At 40.0% G+C, this 23,453-nt stretch overlaps 2 protein-coding genes across 10 annotated transcripts in view; one reads left to right on the top strand and one right to left on the bottom strand.

Moving 5' to 3' along the window:
* The window catches only part of LOC108432620 (target of Nesh-SH3), a 30,147-nt gene extending 13,198 nt beyond the window's left edge, over positions 1–16,949 (top strand). For 3 of the 4 annotated variants that reach the window (XM_017706589.2, XM_017706588.2, XM_017706586.2), the window contains 10 exons: positions 6,777–6,842; positions 6,990–7,124; positions 7,405–7,485; positions 9,536–9,745; positions 10,146–10,251; positions 10,349–10,428; positions 12,003–12,032; positions 12,221–12,379; positions 15,783–15,905; positions 15,996–16,949. In XM_017706589.2, the coding sequence (XP_017562078.1) occupies positions 6,777–6,842; positions 6,990–7,124; positions 7,405–7,485; positions 9,536–9,745; positions 10,146–10,251; positions 10,349–10,428; positions 12,003–12,032; positions 12,221–12,379; positions 15,783–15,905; positions 15,996–16,111 (1,106 nt within the window). In that variant the 3' untranslated portion in view covers positions 16,112–16,949. The remainder of the gene's footprint in view (positions 1–6,776; positions 6,843–6,989; positions 7,125–7,404; positions 7,486–9,535; positions 9,746–10,145; positions 10,252–10,348; positions 10,429–12,002; positions 12,033–12,220; positions 12,380–15,782; positions 15,906–15,995) is intronic. The other variant, XM_017706587.2, reaches the window with a different exon arrangement.
* Positions 16,950–17,165: 216 nt separating this feature from the next.
* Positions 17,166–23,453, bottom strand: part of tfg (trafficking from ER to golgi regulator) — a 17,871-nt gene continuing 11,583 nt past the window's right edge. For 3 of the 6 annotated variants that reach the window (XM_017706582.2, XM_017706581.2, XM_017706583.2), the window contains exons 4-8: positions 23,092–23,238; positions 22,773–22,919; positions 22,157–22,306; positions 19,080–19,169; positions 17,166–18,113 (exon numbers count right to left, since the gene is read on the bottom strand). In XM_017706582.2, coding sequence (XP_017562071.1) covers positions 17,731–18,113; positions 19,080–19,169; positions 22,157–22,306; positions 22,773–22,919; positions 23,092–23,238 — 917 coding nt within the window. In that variant the 3' untranslated portion in view covers positions 17,166–17,730. The remainder of the gene's footprint in view (positions 18,114–19,079; positions 19,170–22,156; positions 22,307–22,772; positions 22,920–23,091; positions 23,239–23,453) is intronic. The other 3 variants (XM_017706584.2, XM_037539546.1, XM_037539547.1) reach the window with 3 other exon arrangements.

Here is a 23,453-nt window from a genome sequence, read left to right as displayed (position 1 = left end):
AAAACCATGTAACAATTGGTGGCATTCCTAGAAATTATATATTTGATATACATATATTTGAATTTTTTTAGTACACCTGAGTGTTAAGAAACTAAAAGGCCATCCACGACTTAATGTTTCACTAGAGTATAAAAAGGTGATGAGATCAAACTGCAGGAAGACCCCATATACAGTGCTGAGGATGATTAGAGAGGCACAATTCTCCAAAACTACAACTAAGTATCACTTCTATGTGAACAAGCTGTCTTGGAAGGACGGCCTAAAGAGAATTTTGTAGGTCAGATGAGCGCTGTTTGTCAACAAACATACCTAAAAAGATGATATTTGCAGATGTTTGTCTTTAAAGGAACCCTGGAAACCTTGTTAGGATACATGGCATCACTCCATGAAGTAGCAGTAAATTTAAATGAAAATTTGACTGCCCTCGCTAAAAAGATAAAACTTTGTGGTTGGATCTTTCAGCAGGACAATAAAGTAAAACATGCATCCAAATCCACATAAAATTGTGAGTCATTGACCATAATATCAAGCTTTTGACATAGCCTCTGACCTAACCCCAAAGAAAATGTATGGAGTGAGCTGGAGAGTCTGAAAGAAAAGACAGGAACCTGGAAGACCTAGAGATATTATGAATTACAAGTGAAATTGCATTGCTGTTGTGTTATCAAAGGAAGATTGCACTCTCAGTAAGGTGCTAAACTGTCACTTGGGCAGTACCACTCTTGTCACTGGGGTGGTACCTTCAAGCGTACATCTCGGTAACTTTAGTCAGAGAATGTAACTGTACCATAATCCATTGAAATTATATTTCCTAAATTGTATTGACTCCACATACCCCATCTCATCTGCATATTTTTTATTTTATTGTTCTGTTTTAAAACATTAGATTATGAAATGGTACTAATCTGTACTTTTCACCTGGAAAAACATATTTAAGGTTCATAATTGGACCCTAAAATCACTGCTGTACCTTTGAGGGAATATTTACATTGCTTGTACCATAGTGAACAAAAAAATGTACCTGCACAGAACCATTTAATTCTTACAGTGCAAAAAGTAAATGCCAATGGGTGCCACTATTTGCTGTTTTCTTGGACAAAATGCACTTCACTGTCAGGAAAAATACTATAAAAATACAAATAAACACAAGTACAGAAAAAAGTAGGAAAACTTTTTGTAAGCTAGTTAGTGGTACAAACTTTGGTTCTTAAATTCTTCCTGATGCCCCAAACCATCACTATGGATTTATTTAATTCCATCACCAGCACATCTGATTGAACATAACAAAGTATTGATAACTCAAACCAGACATTGAATGGTAACAACAAATAAAATTGGGCTGCCACAAGGAGAGGTTTGGAAATGGTGAGACAAACATATTAACATGGCCTATTCCCCCTTACAGAACTGCATTAGTTGGTGGACTTGCAGAGTCAGTTCATGGATAGATGCCCTGACATTCTTCTGTAGAATTTCTTAAGGCAATCATAGTCCCATAGCAGAAAAAAAGCCATGATACTGACAACACTGTGCTTCTCAGTTGAAATCATTAAGCTGGAATACAGCATTTCTTATTTAAGCCATAAAAATCTGTTTATGCCTTACTTGCCACATAGCATTATTTCAGTAGTCATCTGGCTTATCCTGGTGATCTTTTGGGAACTTTAAACAGGCAGCAAGGTTCTTTCTGGAGAGAATTGACTTCCTCCATGCTATCATTGCACACCAACTTGTTTGGTGTTTGTTGGACTCTTAGATGTCAGATCCTTAGATATTACCCAGGGGTTCTTGTGATCTCCCATAATATTATACCCCTTACACTTGGAGTCATTGGTTTACTGCTTCTGTGAAAGGTAGCAATGGGTCTGAATATCTTCTATTTGTCCACTAATGTCCTGGAACCTTTTCTTCAGGTCTTTAGTGCAAGGAAAAGGTTTTGTGCAAGGAAAAGATCCCAGGGGAACAAGGCAAAAACCCTGAGTGGAATCAGGACTTACTGGGGAAACCCATCCTTTTCTTGTCAACACCGGATTGTGAAGTTTACATGAAACATGGAAGATGAAGGGTTAAGGTCCTGAACAAGTGACATGTCAAGGCCTGGGATACATTAGATGGTCGTTGACAAGTCAGTACTCAAAGTTGTTGCGTTGGCTGTGGGAAAAATGGGCAGGCATGAAGACCTGAGTGACTATGACAAGGACCACATCAATATGGCCAGGAGACAGGGTTGGAGCATCCTTGTAACCGCAAGGCTTATGGGATGCTCCCGGTCAGCAGTGGTGAGTACCTACTGGCTGTGGTTTGAGAAGGGACAAACCACAAATCAGCAACAAGGTATTGGCACCCAAGGCTCACTGATTTGCCAGGGTAACAATGGATTTTTCCATCTGACCTGAAGTGACAGATGACCTACTGTGGCACAAGTCACTGAAATTTTTAAAGATGGTTACGGTAGGAATGTATCACAACACTGCATCTTACCTTGCTGTATATGGAGCTGTGTAGCTGCAGACCAGTCCCAGTGCCTAGGCTAACATATGCCTACATGCTTTCTGAGGTTGGATGACAAATTTTTCAAGGCATTGATTAAGCTTGGTAAAATGAGCAAACATTTTAAATGATACAAACCTTTCTTCATTTCAAAAGTCTCAAATATTGACTTCAGACATGGCCATGGGTGAGAAACCTACAACCCCAATTCCAATGAAGTTGGGACATTGTGTAAAACATAAATAAAAACAGAATGCGATGATTTGCAAATCCTTTTCAACCTATATTCAATTATATACACTACAAAGACAATATATTTAATGTTCAAATGGATAAACTTTATTTTTTGCAAATATTCACTCATTTTGTATTTGATGCTACTTGTAAACAAAGGAGGGCTTAGGCTAGCTAGTCAGGCATTGCTGAGTAGTAGCAGCTAAGCTAAACACAGTTCTGCTGTTTTCTGTTGTAACTGCTTCCTTTTAAGATTTGAGTAAAGCTGAAATATGGACCAAGAAGCAGCATGTTCTGCAGTGTTTGTACACTGACTACATAATAAGAAAGTTTTTTATCGATGCAGAAAAGAACATACTTGATTTAAATGTCTGGAGCTGTCAAGAGTTTCCTGATCAGATTTAAGTTAAAGAGAGGTTAAGGAGAGATAAAGCTGGAGTCTTTATCTTGAGGTTAAATATAATGCTGGCATCATTTGCATAGTTTGCACAAATTAGAGCAATTTATGACCCCAGCACTAATGAGTGTTAAATTTTTTATGCTGTTTTTTGTTGAGAAATTGAATGTATTTTTTATATGTAAAATATTTAAGCCTTTACAAACTGATTTTGCTCAAATGCTCCATATTAACTTATTAATTTTGGACTCACTCAGGAGCGCCCCCTAGCATTTAAGAAGACATTACAGGGTGGTAATTCTCCTCACTTCAAGTTTTCTGATCCTGCATATATGCTAGCATAATGCTGCCCAAAACCCATTTGCTGTAAAAAAAAAAAGGAAATATGCACATAAGTTTCCTTTGCTTTTTTAGTGAAATGCAAACTTTTACTTTCTAAAATTATAGGAAACTTTTAAGCAAGTGATTAGAAACAATTTTGACTTTTTTGTTTTTAGCTTTTTAGTTCAATTCATCTCACTCATTAAGAACTCACTCCCGGCACCCTCTTGCATTTTGCCGTCTTGTTGATATAATAGGAAGAGGCCAGGCTCCATATAAACTGGCTGTGGGAGGATCTTTTTGACAGTGAAACTAATTCCTACACAGCTGTGGTCCAGGATAATTTCAGGCCAAAAACAATATTTCTCTGCTGTTTGTGTCAAAAAGGGTTTCCAACATTGCAAAGCTGAGTGGAGGACCATGACAAATCAGTTACTGATAAAACATAGCTAAAGTACTGAAGAGAAACTAGCTCCTTCTTTTCCTTTCTCATAACACTGAGCCCAATTAGAGGATTAATCTACCTCTGATGTAGTCAACACTTGTGTGGTAAAGTTACCCAGATTTTATCCTTATGTTCATCTCCTCTGTGAATGGTTATGATAAAATGAGCACACCATATCTGAAGTAGATACACAGATGACAGCAAGCCCAACTGTAATTAGGTTGTCCTCTTATAATTGTGCTTTTGCAATCTTTAGCATGCAATAAAATCTGAAAATAAAATTTAAAGCTGAATGTAATGCTATTGTCCATAGTAGAAAACTATCACTATATATCCATCCATCCATCCATCCATCCATCATCATCCGCTTATCCAAGTCCGGGTTGCGGGGGCAGCAGCCTAAGCAAAGAGGCCCAGGCCTCCCTCTCAACCGCCACCTCAGGAATACTGTGGCGTTCCCAAGACAGTCGAGAGTTATAATCCCTCCAACATGTCCTGGGTCTTCCCCGGGGTCTCCTCCCCATCAGACATGTCTTTAACACCTCCCTAGGGAGGCATCCAGAGGCCATCCTTACCAGATGCCCGAACCATCTCAACTGGCTTCTCTCAACGTGGAGGAGCAGCGGCTCTACTCCGAGCCTCTCCCGAATCGTCGAGCAATGGACAGCCCTGGCAGAGTCCAACCCTAACTGGAAACCAATCTGACTTACAGTTGGCTATACGAACCAAGCTCCTGCTCTACAGGGACTGAATGACCCTTAACAACAAGCCCCTTACCCCCTACTCCCGGAGCACTCCCCACAGGATCTCCCAAGGGATGCAGTCGAATGCCTTCTCCAAATCCACAAAACATGTGGACTGGTTGGGCGAACTCCCACGCACCCTCCAGGACCCAGGTGAGGATAAAAAGCTGCTCCAGTGTTCCACAACTAGGGCAAAACCCATATTGTTCCTCTTGTAACTGAGATTTGACTATCAGTTGGACTCTCTTCTCTAGTACCCCAGCATAGACCTTGCCGGGTAGGCTGAAAAGTGTGATCCCCCCATAGTTGGAACACACCCTCCGGTCCCCTTTCTTAAAAAGAGGGACCACCACCCCGGTCTGCCATTCCAAGCCCTAAATGTCCATGCGATGTTGTAGAGGCGTGTCAACCAAGACAGCCCTACACATCCAGAGCCCTCAGGAATTCCGGGCGGATCTCATCCACCCCCCGTGCTGTGCCACCAAGGAGTTTTCCAACCACCTTGGCTACCTCAGCCTGAGTGATGGATGGACCCTCGCTCGGATCTCCAAGCTCTGCCTCCTCTAGGGAAGAATCATTGGTGGGATTGAGAAGATCCTTGAGGTATTCCTTCCACTGTCCAATGACGTCCCCGGTCGAAGTCAGCAGCCCCCCAGCCTCACTGTATACATTGGAACCGCTTTCCTCTCTTGAGGCGCCTGGCGGTTTGCCAGAACCATCTCGGTGCCTGTCGATAGTCTTTCTCCATGGGTTCACCAAACTCCCATGCCCGAGTTTTTGCCTCAGCAACCCCTGAAGCTGTGACCCACTTGGCCCTTCGGTACCCATCTTTTGCTTCCAGAGTCCCACAAGCCAACCAGGCCCGATAGGACTCTTTCTTCAGCTTGATGGCTTGCTTTACCTGAGGTGTCCACCAATGGGTTCGAGGATTGCCACTACGACAGGCACCTACAAGTTTGCGGCCACAGCTCCAATCCGCTGCATTGACAATGGAGGCACGGAACAGGGCCCACTTGGACTCGATGTCACTGACCTCCCTCGGTATGCGGTTGAAGCTTTGTCAGATGTGGGAGTTGAATATCTTTCTGGTAGGTTCCTCTGCCAGACATTCCCAACAAATCCTCACAACATGTTTGGGTCTGCCAGGTCTGTCTGGTATTTTCACCCTCCATCTGATCCAACTGAGTTGATGAGGTGGATCACTATTCATAATCTTTGTTAAACCTAATCAGAGAGTTATTGGAGAACTTATGAGGGATCTTTACAAGTAAAGTTAAGTAAGTGCTTAAGTGATACTGTTTTGATCCCACAACCGGGGAAATTCCATCTCCGCATTTAACCCATCCATGCATGCAAGTGAAACACCACACACACACTAGGGGGCAGTGAGCACACTTGCCCGGAGCGGTGGGCAGCCCTATCCACGGCGCCCGGGGAGCAATTGGGGGTTATGTGTCTTGCTCAAGGACACCTCAGTCATGGACTGTCGGTGCTGGGGATTGAACCGGCAACCTTCCGGTCACAGGGCCAGTTCCCTAACCTCCAGCCCACGACTGCCCCCAAATGAGGGATCTTTACAAGTAAAGTTCTGTATAATAGTGATTTGGTTCTTTGTCCTGGCTAAGGAACCAGTCTCTTTCAATTTCTGACAGTAGTTTCAGTGTTCATGGATTGGCCAACATTACCGCTTCCTGCCTGGGACAAATATAACACTCTGGTTGTGAGGACACTGGCATAGTGGCACACAGAGAGCTGCCCTGATTGTACCCCAAAACAACACATTCTTCTTCAATGCAGTCCCTCTGAATGTGGTGCACAAAAAATACTTTATGAATTTTTCATAAATGTGCTCCAGTATATACACTTAGCTATTTTTGGTCCTCTATAGAGGTAGGATTTTAGTAAAAAATATCAGCACTGCTGAATTATGTCACAGACGTTTTAATCACTTAACTTTAATTTTCTCAACTCATCATCCAGTAACAACATTACACTAACAGCCTTTGTTAGTTTATATTGTCTTCCTTCAGTCACAGCACAAATGTTTGATGTTTTGATATTCCAAACCTGCTGTCCACACTTCAGTTCCTGCTATCGCATCCATTATGAAATACAGAAATGCTTATCTGCAGAATTTGTGTTCTAGGACCAAAACGGTCTCGGACTGCAAAGAAGAAGGGGCCAAACCAGGTGGAAAAGCCAATAGACAAGGGTGAGAGTAAAACAGAAAAGAGCAAAGTAAATACATACACATTATTACACACCTTTTAACAGCCTAAACTTTCAAAACTGATCTTCTTCTTTAACATCAATGCTTCAATTGCATACTCTATGACTGATAAATTATTTTTTTATTCAGCAGATAAAGTAACTGATCTGAAGCAACTGGAGATGGATACACTGCTAAGTCTGAAGCCCCATGTTGCTCCTGCCACAGAAGTACCAGATTATCAAAAGCCAACACCAACAAGCACACTCATTTTTGCCTTTAACGGTATGAAATTGCTCTTATCAGAATCATTTACAGACACCAGTTGGTGATTGAAACAGACTGAATAGTGACAGTGAGTGAGTGAAAGACTGTACTGGGTGCTGTGGAAATGGTAGATGAATGTGCTTTTCTTTGCAGATCTGGCAAAGACCAGAACACTATTTTACTCCCAAAAGGATATACTCTATGCTTCAAAACAGAATACTCTGAATAGAAACATCAGAGTTCAAATGTCTTTGTTGCTGAATTTTTCTTTATCTCCATGCATACTCAAATTTTTCAGGCAGCCGTTTTGACAACTCCTCTGTATTCAGTTCCGTTCCTGTCTCTGATGTGGACGCAATGGGAAAAAAACGTTTTGTAGGTAAGAATAATCACTGCATGGTCATTAGGATGCATGTACACTACATTGCCAAAAGTATTCAGTCACCCATCAAAATAACTGAATTCAGGTATTGCAATCACTTCCATGGCCAAAGGTGTATAAAACACCTAGGCATGCAGACTGCTTTTACAAACATTTCAGCATGGTACCATCATAGGATGCCACCTGTGCAACAAGTTTAGTAATTTTTCAGTCAATTTCCTTGCTACTAAATATTCCACAGTCAACTGTCAGTGGTATTATAACAAAGTGGAAGCAATTGGGAATGACAACAATTAGGCCACATAAAATGAGGTAAAATGAGTTTGGTGTGGAAGAACTTAACTGACAGAGTCCTTGACTGCACAGATTCCTGACCTCAACCCTAAAGAACAGCATTGGGATGAATTAGAGCAGAGACTGTGAGCCAGGCCTTCTTGTCTAACACCATTATCTGACCTCACAAATGCGCTTCTGGAAGAATGGTCAAAAATTCCCATAAATACTCCTAAATGTTGTGGAAAGCCTTCCCAGAAGAGCTGTAGCTGTTATAGCTGCAAAGGGTGGGCCAACTTCATATTAAACCCTATGGATTAAGAATGGGATGTCACTCAAGTTCATATGCGTGTGAAGGCAGACGAGCAAATACTTTTGGCAGTATAGTGTAGTTTGGCTGCACAATGACCAATTTCCTTTGTAAATAAATCAATAACTTGAAATTGTGATTGACTGCAAGGACTTAAGGACTGAATTGGGAATGTCAATGAGTTTAGCTTTCCCAGTTTATTAGTTTCACCTCTCAAGCCGTGTGTTATGCCTCTTTTGGCCTTCATAACAGCAAGACGTTTTCTGGGCATGGTTTCTACTGCATTGGCAAAAATGTTGCAGTATGCAGAAATTATGTTGTGCAGCTGTTGCAAACTGGACAGCTGCAGTCTTGCATGAACAGATCCTTTGATCTCATTCCAAAGAGTTGAGGTCGGGGGATTGTGCCGGCCACTGAAACAATGAAAACTTGTCATGTTTCTGGGACCATCTGCTGACTATTGAACTGTTGGATAATTTACCACAGATAATAGTTGATTAGTATATAATTAACCATTCATAATTTTGGCAGTGTGATGCTCACCAAAAAATAAAAAGAAATCACCAAAAATCAGAATTTAAAATAACACTTTACAGGAATTTTATCTCAAGTGGTCAATATTTTAGCAAAGACTCACATGTAACGTCACATTTAAAGGCAAAAGAGAGAGAGGAGAGATGGGCAAGGTAGGCGGTGAGGTCTCTACCCACCAAGGATAGACAGACCAGTTATACCTTTATGGAAAGTATACATAAATTAGACCTCACTAAACATAGTGTCACTGGTTAAATTCAATCAACAATTGTGGTCAAATAAGATCAAATAGTCTCCACAAAGTCATCATTTGCAGTTTCATAATAATGGAAGTTCCATTAACAGCAGGCAATGCCACCTTGTCTGGTAGGACAGTTTCAAGAGTGGCATAAGCAAGTCTTTATCTCCTGCTAAAATAACCTTCTCAGATGCACCCTGTGATTTGTAGTAAAAAAAATACCACACAGAAAGAACATGCTCAACTGCTATGTTCAAAAACACAATGCAAGTGTTCTACGCTGAGTGCCAGGAAAACATTCCATGCATCATCACACTGGCATCGCTGGCCTGTACTGAGGACACCAAATGAAATTTCTCCCTGAATTCATGTTCTTTAAGGATCCAGGTTCCTTATGTGATCCTTCTACCAGTATGATGTAGAAGGAACCTGGAATCATCCAGGCAACATTTACCCACTCTTTAATGGTTCTCCTACTCTGGAGACTTGCACTGGCACTATTAGTTTTCATCCAAAGGATTGACTAGCAGCTTTTGGAAAGTGCTAAAACAAGCACAGCTAACACCAACTATCACTAAGTTACCAAGGTCACTCATTTTGCAAGGTCCAGTCCACATGTGAAGAATACATTCAATGGGTTGTGACTGCAGCTGTGGTTACTGTATCTGATCTCAGACTGTTTATCCCTCCAGCCCCTCATGTGATCTATAAGACAGATAAGCGTCCAGAGGAGCCTTGTTCTGTCACTCATTCTCTCAGCTTCTTCCCTGATGAAGAGGTTGGGGACATTAATGTCACTGGCCCACCCAAGAATCCTCCATCCAACCTCACTGTGGTCACTGTTGAGGGATGCTCCTCTTTCGTCATTCTCGACTGGGAGAAATCAGACAATGAAACTACAGGTAACTAGGACAGCTGTTACAATACTAAATTATCACTGACAAACCACCGCGGTAATTCTAGGAATCACTCACATGAAAAATAATATACTGTTCACCCTGCATGTTTTAGTAGGGTAGATTTAATTTTGTTTCATTTGCAGAACTAAAAACTAATGTGGTGATTACTCTCTTTCAAATCCCTTAACACTTAATGACTGTCACTACTTTTAAGATAGCCTTTATTTTTACTTCATACTTTTCATCTTTAACTTATTGAAAAGCTTATGAAATCATCTGTGTATGATGACTCATTTTGAAACAAATATATTTAACTGTATTATTAAACCTATTATTAAGCCTACTAGGCAAGAAAGGCAATTACTTGAAGTCAATTTTTGACTTACATGATTTATTTCTACAGAATATGAGGTCACTTCCTCCACCAAGGGACCAAATGGCAAAGAAGTGTCTATCCTAACAACCAATCAGACACACACAGCTGTGGAGAACCTGAAACCAGAGAGCAGGTATGCACACAATGTGTGTTTCTGATGCATTTTCAGAGGCTTGCTGTAAAGCAAGTCCCTAAAGTGACTGAACTTGTAAATGTCCTTCATTTTTCAGTTATGAGTTCACAGTGACACCCAAGAATGAGCTGGGTTCAGGCCCTTCCAGTGATCCAGTCACCTTCAGCACTGAATCTGGTATGGAGAGGAGCCCAGAGCACCTCAGTAGTCTACATCTGGCTCTCCAAGTCAAGCCACAGTACAGCACTGATTTTCATGAAATCACTTCAAGTAAAGCTATTAGAAAGCTCATTAGCTCTTGATTTGAGTGTTGACAACACCATCCAATACAGAACATGTTGCTTTAAGTGACACTTAGTCCCATAACAGGGTGAATGCACACACTAAGGGGCAGTGAGCAGACTTGCCCAGAGTGGTGGGCAGCCCTATCTGCAGCACCCAGGGAGCAGTTGGGGGTTAGGTGTGTTGCTCAAGGGCCCTTCAGTCACATACTGTCAACTTAAGGATCAAACTGGTCACAGGGCAGGTTCCATAACCTCCAGTCAATGACTAGCCCCAAACTTTAGTGGTGACTTCCAACGAAACCTAATTAAATTAATCGACAGAGATGATGCATCTCTTTATTATTGCTTAAGCACCTGCTTTAATTTCTTCATTGATACTAATTGGCACAGGATACTGTAGGCCATGGGACACTATAATGAGGTCTTCTTACACAGTAAAAGAAAAGAAAAAAATTATCAATTGAATTAGAGTTGAATTATAATACTGAATTTTAGTGTTAAATTTAGTTCAATATAGCTTGTTGTAAAAAGAAATTAATGAAAAATCTTTATTCACTATTAATGATAGTTATTAATGACTCAAACTGTGCCAAGCTTCTTTACAGGACTTAACGTCCCAAAAATATTGATCCAATTGCTTAATATTCAAAGAATATTATATTACTAATATTCAAAAAATACTCACTTGAGCAACATTTGATATTCTCATCAACTCAGCTTGCTTGCGAAGTTGCATGTTATTGTTAGCTTGATGTGGTACACTGAATGTGCATGTATGCTGAATTATTCTCTTAGCTTTGCCCAGGCTTTTCTGTCAGAAATGTGTGTAATTAGCCCAGTCAAAGGCCCAGTGTGAAGCTAATGGATTCAATATGGTTCTTTTTTTTCTCTCTCTGTTAAGATCTTGGGGGTCTGTCCGAGTGCCAGCAGCTAATAGAAAACACAAGGGTGCTGACTAAAAGTGATAAATTACAAGCCTGGGATTTCTCTGAAATTCACAATTCCGGTCACAGCACAGACTACATATGTGAAGATTTTCCCTTTCGCTTTCACTTGAGCTGCATGGGAGCTCCATAGATTCATTAGTGTTCGTCTGTCGAGTGGCATACATAGTGCATTAGAAAAGCAGTACCAAAACATCATGGTGACAGACCTGTGCCACTACAAGTGCAACACTGAGAAATGTAGAGCTGATAATCACGATGTAATCAAAGCTCTTTGTGAAAACACAGGACTGTGATGGTCCACTGACAGATAATCATTTAATGAAGATATTATTTTTCCCACATTGTAATGGAAATGCCAAATAAGACCACATAACATGTAGCCCTGTGCAGTATTTCTCCTACAATAGAATTCAGGAATGACCTCATCACATTTCATTCAGGCATTTAGATAATATCCACAGAATGTGAATAATGTATTATGTAAAATTACAGGCTGTGATGTCATCTTTTTCTCTTACAGCGGACCCCCGTGTGAGTGAGATCCCCACGGGTAAATGTCCTCATCATTCATATCACTTGCCCTAAAAGAAGGAGTTCGATATTATTAACACACTATGTAAACAAAAGTCATGTCTTCATTAATTTTGTTAAGGCCAGCTTTTCCCAAACATGTCTACTGCTGATGAAAAAAGCTACAATTTTGTCTCAGTGCAAGCTTTTGTATTCTCTCTTCTGCAGGTAAAAATGCCATCTGGTCATCATTCCCATTCAAAGCAGACTCCTACTCTGAATGCAATGGGAGACAGTATGTGAAACGCACCTGGTACCGCAAGTTTGTGGGCATTCAGCTGTGTAACTCGCTTAGATACAAGATCTATTTAAGTGATTCTCTTAAAGGTCAGTATCTTGCTTGTGTTATTTTGCATACTATATACAATGCCCTCCACAAATATTGGCACCCTCTGTTAATCAAGAGCAAAAGTTGTAAATATTCTTAATTACTTATCCATTCAAACTATTAGCAAAAATTTTACTTGTACTTAAGGCACAAAGCTGGAAAGAGAAAAAATTACATTTTCTCATGAAATAAAGATTTTTCTTTAATCTATTCGTGCCACAATTGTTCACAACTTTAGAAATTCTTAAGAGTGAAATCTAGATGAAGTATATCACCATTGATTTTTTAATTTTGTTTTTAAGTTCACTTAAAAAATTAGGAGCACTTAAATTAGCCATGACGTCCTGTTTCACTAGGGAAATTGACATGAAACACAGGCAAAATGGCATTCCATCATTATGAGAGAGACCAGAGAATATAACAATGATGTGCAACAAAAGGTTGTTGAGTTGTACATATCAGGAAGTGGCTACAAGAAAATTGCTAAATAGTTGACAGTAAATAAAAAATGCCCATGTCCATTATCAGGGCAAAAATTAAAAACTTAAATCAACTGTAGATGTTAAATCTACTGGGAAGATGATGTATGTCTACAACCCCATTTCCAAAAAAATGTAAATAAAAACAGAATGCAATGATTTGAAAATAATTCAAAACCCTATATTTAATTGAAAGTAATACAGTGACAAAATATCAAATTTTGAAACTGAGAAATCTGATTGTTTTTTGAAAAATGTATGCTCATTTTGAACTTGATGTTAGCAAAAGATTTCAAAGTTGTGACAGTGGCATGTTTACTGCTGTCTTTTGACTGTGTGCTTATAACAAGCTGGATTGTCCCTCTACTCTTTATCTCTATGGTGGGGAAAATGTGTATAATTTCCAAAAAGAATTTAATATTTTCATGCTTCAGACCACAGGACACATTTCCACTTAGCTTCAGTCCACCTTAAATAATCTCAGGCCCAGAGAAGGCAGCAGCATTTCTGGATCCTGTTTATGTATGAGTATATCAGGTATAGTGGTGTTACAAGGGTTTTTAAAAACCTCAGCGTCACTGCTGGGTTGTCCACCAAGTGAAAAAGCCAGCCAACAGTTTTAGGCATTAAACACTATGGGACACAGGGACAAAACTTGCAAAGTGTATAAGAGAGTCTGTAGCATCCACAGCAGTTGGGCTAACAGACTCATGTACAGTAGCAACAGTAGTTTAACACCATTATATTTTTAACAAGCTTTAAAGTAGCTTACATTCATATTTTCCCAGTTCTCATACTATGGCAGCACTGATCATTTTGTAAATCTGGTTTATTTTTGAACAACATTAAAATGTTTTGCATTAACCTTAATGAAGCTATGAAAATCTTTTAGCAAGTGAACATATCTGTTAGCTCATCTGAAGGAGTAGTCTTCAGCACTCAATGCTATTTGGTGTAGAATTATGCTCAGGAGGACAAATTTTATACAGAAAATCTTTTATCAGACCTCAGCGCTCAGTGCAGAGCAAGGCATGCCCATGAGTAATTTACTTTTTCATTGCTCATGTTTTATTAATAGCAGTGTTTTGTTTAGTTTGAGTTCATTTATCAACTTTCAGCAGCTAAATTAGCAAAGTTTACCTTAAAAAGAAATTCAAATTCAGTACTGCAAATTAAATTTCCCACATGGTATACTTGTATTGACATTTCATTTATACAAAGATTTAGATGCTTTATGAGTAGCTTTATTTAAATTAAAATGTATTTCCAAAACTGCATATTAATGTGATTATGCAATAGTTCTGTCAAAATTAAAATGTAATTTATCTTATTTGCATTTTCACTCTTTAATAGTGCATTTAAATTGCATTATCAAAGAAAACACCAAGATAGAAAGAGGGCAAAATGTAAAATGGGAAACAGCGCCTCTCCTCATTGCAATTACATATTCCTGCTTCCTGTGCTCATTCAGTGTCAAAAACCTTTGAAAATTGCATTTTCATATGAAGAATCCTTATTCTAACATGATGTTTCTGTTTGAATCAGCTGGTTGAAATTATTGTCCATGTTAGATGACCATATGTGACAGATGATGCAGATTGAGATTAAGATAGCATCAAGAGCTGTTTTCTAACTTACATAGTGAGCATCAGATGTGGATATATTGCTTGTTTTCCACTCTATCTATTACCAAAAAAGTATTCATAAAATGAATCAGTTGTAATTGTACTGGTGCACATGGTAAACATGTCCAACACGTCTGCCACGTTCGAGCAGTCCAGATCCACTTGTATATTGAGACATGATGAATTCTCATTGTTAAATAGGCCATAATTTCTTATTGCCCACCCCATTTTCAACCAATTTGTTTTGTTATAATCCTCAAACATGGATTAATCTTGATTACTCTAACTGCTTCCGGTAGCTTTTATTTCTGTTTAGTAACTGAGATTATGCTGGTTACATGTCTGGAGTATTTGACATTAGTTTTTGACATTAAACATCAAGTTTAGTGCAAGCTTTGGTTTAACCACAATCTCACAAACATCAGCAAATCCATCAGTGTGTGAATCACTTGTAATCTTAATGTACATAAAAATGACAAAAGCTCCCCCAAAAAGCCCCCCAGAAGGATGAGGCTGAAGTTGGCCTTTTGCTCAACAACTTCTTGTTTGAATTTTCGCATTCCACCTCAAAGAGTGCAGTGGTTACAGAAACACCACTTGAAATACAAATTTAACATTTTATCTGGCATACCTACCAAAGACGGGTACTTTGTACGTTTAGAGTTACCGTCTGTAACACATCTGTTGCAGCATAAGCCCCTCTCTACCCCATCCATCAATGGAAAGGTACCACCATAGGACAACAGCTGACCAGATATTATTTGGGTGATGGACTATTTCAGCACAGCAGTGACACTGAGACCTCCAACCAAAAATATATAGCCAAAAGTGGTCCTGGGTTGAGAATCTGATCACTGATTAAGGGGATAGATGGATGATATACTGAATAAAATGTTCCAATAAAGTATGTGTCTCCACTAGGGGGGCCAGGAAGTATATAGTGTTTAAAAACCCCAGCAATGCTGCTGTGACTGATACAATCATACCAGCTCCACATTTTTCCATGTGACAACCACTGTCACTGCTGTGTTGAGAATGGTCCACCACCCAAATTAATTGTGGTCAGCAGTGGTCCTATGGTGGTCCCTTTTAATTGGTAGGCTACAGGAATGAATAAATGGTGCAACAGACAGATGAGATGGTCTGCAGTCAACAATTGTAAGACTACAAAATGCACCAATATGGTAAGTGTACCTGAAAACATGACCTGTCAGTATGAGCATTTCATGTGATGTTTCCTTTTTTATGCTCTCAGTAAGTGTACATATAAAGTTTATATTTTATTTATGTGTCTCTAGGAAAATTTTATACCATTGGGGATCAGACTGGGTATGGAGAGGATCACTGTCAGTTTGTTGACTCTTTTCTGGATGGACGGACTGGAGGCCCACTGCCACCAAACCAGTTACCACCCACACAAGGTACAACTTTTTGTGTGCTTATGCTTTAAAATACCACTCCTGTCAAGACAAACATGCAGCGCATATAACTCTCAGCAATATTTCTTCCAGGCTATTTCCGGGCTGTCCGCCAAGAGCCTGTGAAGTTTGGACTGATTGGTGGGAGCTCTCACATCAACTATGTGGCCTGGTATGAGTGTGGAATCCCCATTCCAGGATCGTGGTAGACCCCCTGCAGCTGTCTAACGCACTTGATAAGAATGTATAGTTGTTTAGAGATCACATATAAGAAGACTATGTAAATTTGTACAAAAAGCACAAGTCCTATTGAATTTATCTACATTATCTAACGGCACATACAATGCTTTATTATTTATATGCAGAATAAATCGATTGGTCATCTAGAGTGAATAAAGTAAAAAAAATAGAAGAGTTTATGGAAGCACGGGGTAGCAGGCTCCCTGAATGGTTGAAATATGTATATTATGTATCAAAAGGCTGGGCATAATACCAGTGATTTCCTGACCACAGAAAAAAGAGATGGCAAAGAACCAATCACAGATGACAAATGCTTACTCTGCAGCTGCAATAATACACATTAAAACACACACCAATACAAATTGATTTTTTTGAGTATCTTTTGTTAGCTCTAATTTACATATAAAATATCTTATGAGAGTTCTAATACAGTTTACACAGCTTGAAACAAACAATTATTCTTTTATGGAGTCTTGCAGCTTTTCGAATTCATAAGCAATCTGTGACTTAAAGAAAATGACTTATTAGTGAAATCTGCTACCAGTAATAATCAGAACCATATGGGAATCATAGCCATTTGAGAAAATGTAGCAGCAGGAAAATGTGGCAAATTGCTCAAAGCACAGAATTTTACTGGCTCATAATTTGCAGTCAGGGCTTTTACAATGCAATTTTATGGAAGAGTTTTTAATGCTTTTTTTAATGTATTTTTGAGACTAATATTGAACCATTTAACACTGCAAAAAAGTTTTATCCTGTAATGTTTTTGTGTTTAGTTTGTGAACAAAATAAATGTTCTTTTCTGAATCCCTTGAAAAATGCCAGTTGCATTACTTATGCAGACATCCACACGAGAAGCTAGATATTAGGGCATATTAAAGAGAGGTCTACTTTGCAAAAAGCACAGAAATGGTCAAATTAATGTGTTGAATATGGATGGCAATAATTATAAAAAGGTATAAATGCTAATTTGCCACTCCCACACACAAATGCCACACGCTCACAAACGAAAACTTTTGCATCTTCAGTCTCAAAGTCTTTATTCACCTGCAGAAAACAAATGTTACATTTTATACAGAAATGACTTGCGTCACTGTAGAGGGTGAGTTAGGGATTAGTAAAAAGCTGGGGGTAGGGTGGGAGGGAGATGAGAAGATGCAGAGAATGGGAGGGGAACTAAACAATGTCATTTCTTCAGATGTGATTATATCTAGTGTTTCAACAGAAAACAGGCTTATGATTTAACACACAATAACACCAACGAGGAGACAAGTGATAAAATAACACACTCACACAAACTTACACCCATAACCGCTTTCATAACTCCAGTAACATACCAACGTCAACTCCTACACTGTTTGGTCTCATCTGTGCAACCACACAATTCCATTTCTCAGCATTTTATTTTTGCATTTGCTTGTACACCCTCACTTTTAATCAGTCTGTCTCTCTCTCCCTCACTCACTCACACACTCACACACACACACACACACACCAATGTCAAAAACAGGGTGTTCGGGCTTGATGTGTTGTACTCGAATGCTGGAGCAGATCAGAGCTCTAGCTGGATTTGTACATTAGCTGGGTTTTACCGGTAGCCTGGGCCTGGTTGGGTGTAGCCCTGACCATATGGGGGACGGTTTCGGGCATAAGGGTTTGAGCCCCCAGGGGGAGGGGTAGCGCCGGGTGGTGGGGTGTATCCAGGGCGGGGCTGGTACCCCGGGGCAGGCTGGGAGGTGGGTGGCAGGCTGTAGTTGGCTGGCTGCTGGGAGGCCTGGGAGGTGTAGTTTTGAGGCGGAAACGCTCCAGGTGGGTACTGGCCTGGTCCCTGAGGAGGAGGGGCCTGTGACTGGGCATTGAATCCAGGGGCAGAGCCTGGTGCAGCAGCCTGAGATGTGGGGGTGGGGTAATTTTGGAATTGCTGCTGGGGAGGAGGGGCTTGAGGAGCACCAGGCTGAGGAGTATAACCTGCTGAAGATGACAAAACACAAATATAAAGTCTAAAGATCACACTCAACAACAGAGATTTTTTTATATATATATATATATATATATATATATATATATATATATATATATATATACACACACACACACACACACACACACACACACACACACACACACACACAGTGATCCCTCATTTTTCGCAGGAGATGCGTTCCAAGACCACCTGCGAAAAACTAATTTCCGTGAAGTAGAGGAAAGAATTTTTTTTTTTTTTAAATGTATTTAACGAGTATTTGGACTTTTAAAACCCTCCCTGTACTGTTAACAACCCACGCTTTGCATTAAACAGTCATTCTATAATTTTTTCAGCTGGAACTACATGTGATATCCTACCAGTTTCTTTAATAGAGTAATTCCTAAGCTGTGATTTAGCGTAAGTAAATTTCACTGAGATGTGGACACTTGTAAATGATATATTTACGTCTTCCTGATGTTAGCCGCATACTTCTTGATGGAGCATACGGTGGATTCATTAACACCAAAATGGCGTCCCGCGGCTGCGCAGCTTCTCCCTTCCTTCAACATATCTAAAAGCAATCGTCATCATTTTTCGTTTGCGTTTAGCCTCAGTACCAGCCTTGGATGAAGAAGCACGCTTGGAAGCCATTGCAGAGGGTCAAAATCGCAAAGAAACGCAAAAAATACACTGCACAAAGTAAAGATCAACTGAATACGACCGCGCTGTAAGCAATCTTCCAATGAAGTGGTCGCGAGAAACTCGGAGAGAGAGAGAAATGACAAGGAGTTGCTGGGTATGTGAGCATCTTTCAAAATACCAATCACAGCCCCCTTGAAAAAAAACGCAAAGTAGCAAATCCGCAAAAGATGAACCGCAAAGTAGCGAGGGATTACTGATCAGTGCACTTAACTAGGTTGTTGGTAGGAGCAGTAGAAGACAAAAAAAAAAAAAAAAAAAAAGCTTGTTACCAGGGTACTGCATGCCATATTGCTGCTGAGCAGTGGCTGGCTGCTGTGGGGGATATCCACCTGGGGCCTGATACTGCTGATAGATCTGACCTGAGAGAGAAAGAGAAAAAGTTAGCCCCCTTTTTCGTGCTGTAACACATATATACAAATGTGTTGCCTCTTTGCAGAAATTTGCCATTTTGAATAATAAGTACTTTGTTTACAAGAACTATGCAGATATGATGAATGTTAAATTCTGGCAAACGGCTGGTGTCTACTGCTAGCACAGAATTCTGAGGGAGAGTTTTTAAATGTATAATAAAAACAACACACATAATGCAGCTTTTAAATGATCATTATGTTTATTCTTCTTGGCACTCTCGGCAGTGAACAGCTGCAATCAAATATTTGCAATAACTTGCAATGAGTCTTTTACATTGCTGTAGAGGAATTTTGGTCTGCTCTTGCAGATTTGTTTAAATTCTAACTACATTTGAGAGTTTTCATTTAAGGTCTTGCCACAGCATCTCCATGGGACTCAAAGGGTACTCCAGAACCTTGTTTCTTCTGAGCCATTCAGAGGTGGACTTGCTTGTGTGCTTTGAATCATTGCATCACTGCATAATACAACCATGCTTGAGCTTTAGAACAAGAACTGACAGACTAACATTCGTCTTTCAGGTCCTGCACAAGCAAACCAGTCCCAGACAGACAATCACACTACCACCACCATGTTTGACAGTTGATATAATACTCTTACGGTGGACTGCAGTGTTAGCTTTATGCCAGATGTAATGGGACATGTCCTTTAAAAAGTACCATCATTGATCAGTCCACAGAAAGTCTTGGTAGACTAGGTAGTCATCTGTTTTTTTGACAAATGAGACAAGCCTTCGTGGTCTATTTGGTCAGCAGTGGTTTGCGCGTTGCAACTCTCCTACTGATGACATTTCTGCCCAGCGTCTTTGTTATTGTGGAAATGTGTACATTGGTACACTGACCTTAACTGAGGCAAGTGAGGCCAGGAGCTCTTTAGATGTTCATCTGAGTTCTTTTGTGGCATACTGGATGACTCATCAATGTGCTCTTGGTGAAATTTTGGTAGAACAGCCACGACTGGGAAGGCTGACCACTGTTCCAAGTTTTCTGTATTTGTGGATAATGGCTCTCACTGTTGTTAGCTGGGCCTTAGTAACGGCTCTGTACCCCTTTCCAGACTGGAAGATTTCAATGAAAGTCATTATATTTGATCTCTTTAAAACATGGCATTATTTTCTGCTTTTAGAGACCTTATAGCCTGCTTCAAATTGCCAGAGAGGTTCTGTTTAAGTGATATTCAGATTTAATAGGTCTGGCAGTAATCATGCCTGGGTGTGGCTAGTAAAACAATCAAATAGTCAACAGGATTTGGTTAACTGGTTGATTTAGTAGCTAAGGCAGCATTTACATTTTACATAGGGTCATGTAGGCTCTCTTTTAAGGAGTTTGGTGATCTGATCTACATTCAAGTGTATGTTTTTTTTTTCCAGCTGCCATTATAAAAACAAAAATCCTGAAGTTGTGGCTACTTGTTTTGAAGCTACACACAAATACCAAAGTCGAAAAACTTTACCAACAAAGACTACTCAAGACCAAGGAAAAAAAAGTGGATTTCATCAAATGCTAGCTGCTAAAGAAAACTGCTGTTCCCTCTGTTGCATTTTCCACCACAGAAACTGGAAACAAGATAAGAAAACTGAGTGACAAATTAGTCGTTAGCCACTGTGCATATATCAGTGTTAGCCGTTAGCTTACAACGGCCCGTCTAAAGAAGGCCATGCAATCACCTCGCTGTCGCACCTCATAAACTGGTAAGCAGAGTAGCAAGTAATTTGTTGTTGACCCAGTCAATTTCCATTTGCTCTGGGTTGTTCTGCTTCTGTGCAGGTGGGTTTAATCTTCAAGCTGCTGCAACTGATTTGTGTGTTCTGGTTCAAAATGATATGGCTCTACAACATTTAGGAAACACACCTCCTCAAAATTCTCTGCAGACTCTGATATCTTCCAAAATAGGTAGGAAAACCTTTTAGAACTTTTAGAGACATTTAGTGCTTCGGACAGCTGGTTCCTAGTACTATAATGATGAACAATTCTGACCTAAAAAAGCGCATTTCACACCCAACTACTCTCTACAATGATTTTGTTTATATCTAAATCATTGAATGGTTGAGTAATTTTGCAAAATTGGTAGACTTCCCCTTTAAGATTGGTTTCTGAACTCATCACCTTTTTACTACTCTGAAGTTTCATGTCTAACAGCGACTGCTCTCTCTGACCATCATTCAATATCTTACAACCATAGCAAGGCTGGACACAAACACAAATAGCAAAACACAAAAAATGCACATCCACACACTCACAAAATGCCTGCTCACCCATGAACACAAAATTGACTGCATGGAATAAAGCAGTTTACCAAAGACAAGTGACAATATTTACATGCACAGTACCAAGTAACAAATTAAAAGTGTACGTCTCTGCTTCAGTGCATGACCACTTTCCTAATGTGGTATTAATAAAGTAAAGAAACACAACAAAGGTTCCCATGACCTGACAATGCGCTCTGTGTAACCATGGTCACCAGAAGCACAAACTGCTCACTACAGTTTTTCACGTGCAATCAATAGATATATGAGTGCTGTGGAAACGGGACAGAACCAAACACAGCACGACAGAGGAAAAGATGACTCGAGCCTTTACTCATTTGAGCTCATTTTTTTCCCTTGCTGGATAACTGTGACCACTCTTTCCTGAGAAATTAAATCACACCAAAACAATGTAGGTCACAATATAAAAGTTTACATGTCCTGGGGATTTCCCAGAGTAACTTTGCAGTTCTTTCTTCCCCATTTTCTTTGATTCTTTGCTATGACTACTGGACACAGACATGCTTGGCCTGCATGCACATGTGCAGGTGGGACAATATAGTACCAAACTTTATGATACTGCCACAACAAAAATCAGAGCGTACTTATCCATTACATTTTCCAGTACACTGTCCTTGCTTGCTGTTTTCTATCTCATGATTCTAACCTTGTGTGCTTTGTATGCATATTTACCATCCATTGTAGTGGCAGGAGGCTGCTGGACCCCTGAGTAAGGTGGTGGGCCCTGAGGGGCTGCAGCGGGTGGGTGAGCAGCTGAGGAGGACGAGTTAATACTGTCTGGAGTGGCAGAGCGCTCTTCTACTGCAGCTGCTACTGCAGGGGCTGTGATTGTGTGTATGAGAGAGGGAGAGAGAAGTGTGCCTTTTAGCTAAACAACTCCATATAGCTCCAAAGGGGAAGGTTCCTGAAACCTTGACCTCATCTATATGAATATCATTTCCAAAATTGTGACAATACAACTTCAAAATTATTGACCATATTGAGGTCTGTTGGGACAACAGAATTCATTTTTATAGGAATTGTACAAAAAATGTCAATATTTTGCAGCTTCCCTACACAAGATCCTGATTACTGTTGTAACTGTACATCTAAAAATTTGGATCTAGTGAGAATCACACGAGTGCTTTGTTACACAGTTGCAGAAGTTATAGTTTGTACCAAGAAAAGTTTTGATTCTTTATCAGTGAATTTACATGAGACTTTAGGGTCAACAATACATCTGCGTATGGCAACACACAAAAGTTTTAGTTTATACATGTCTGAAAGTATGTCTTATTTATTTTGGTACCTGGAGCAGGCTCATCGGGCAGACCAAATGCTGAGATGACATTCTTGCTAACCTCTTCTTGGTTCTTCAGGGGGTCAAAGGCAGACATGCTGGCAGCACTGACTGGAGGGGCTTGCTTCACTGTTGCATCTACAGCCTCCACACATTCTACAAAACGCACATAAAAACACAATCTAAACATGGTATATATATGTGACTAATAAAGGCTACTAAAACCACAATGGCTTCTGCATGACTAGTGTATTCATTTCAGGGTCAGATATGATGCAATCATTGATACAGTGGTTGTATGGAAGATCATGCTTGTTTCCTGGTATACCCGTTTGTGGGTTGTTGCTCTCCACAGCAGGCTCTGAAGGTGGCTCCAGGCTGTCGAGCAGACTGTTGATTTTGTTCCTCAGCTGGATCAGCTCCTTGCGCAGGTGCTTCACCTGAGATGACTCCAGTGGCCTCGGCTGCCCATTCACTGCAAGCACACAGTCATTTCACTCATCAAAAACCTCACTGGGAGACAATATGTACAGCACAACAGAAAACTCAGCAGAGCATAGGGATGACATATTAATAATTTTTATATTGAAGTCACAAATTTAAAAGAGTGCAATTTTCACATTGCAAGAGCTGTAGTTTAATTATAGCAGTAGATACTGGAGCCTATTCCAGCGGTCATCGGGCAGAATG

This window comes from Pygocentrus nattereri, chromosome 6 (assembly GCF_015220715.1).
Source record: "Pygocentrus nattereri isolate fPygNat1 chromosome 6, fPygNat1.pri, whole genome shotgun sequence".
Classification (NCBI taxonomy): Eukaryota; Metazoa; Chordata; class Actinopteri; order Characiformes; family Serrasalmidae; genus Pygocentrus; species Pygocentrus nattereri.
This window is presented reverse-complemented; position numbering and strand designations above follow the sequence as displayed.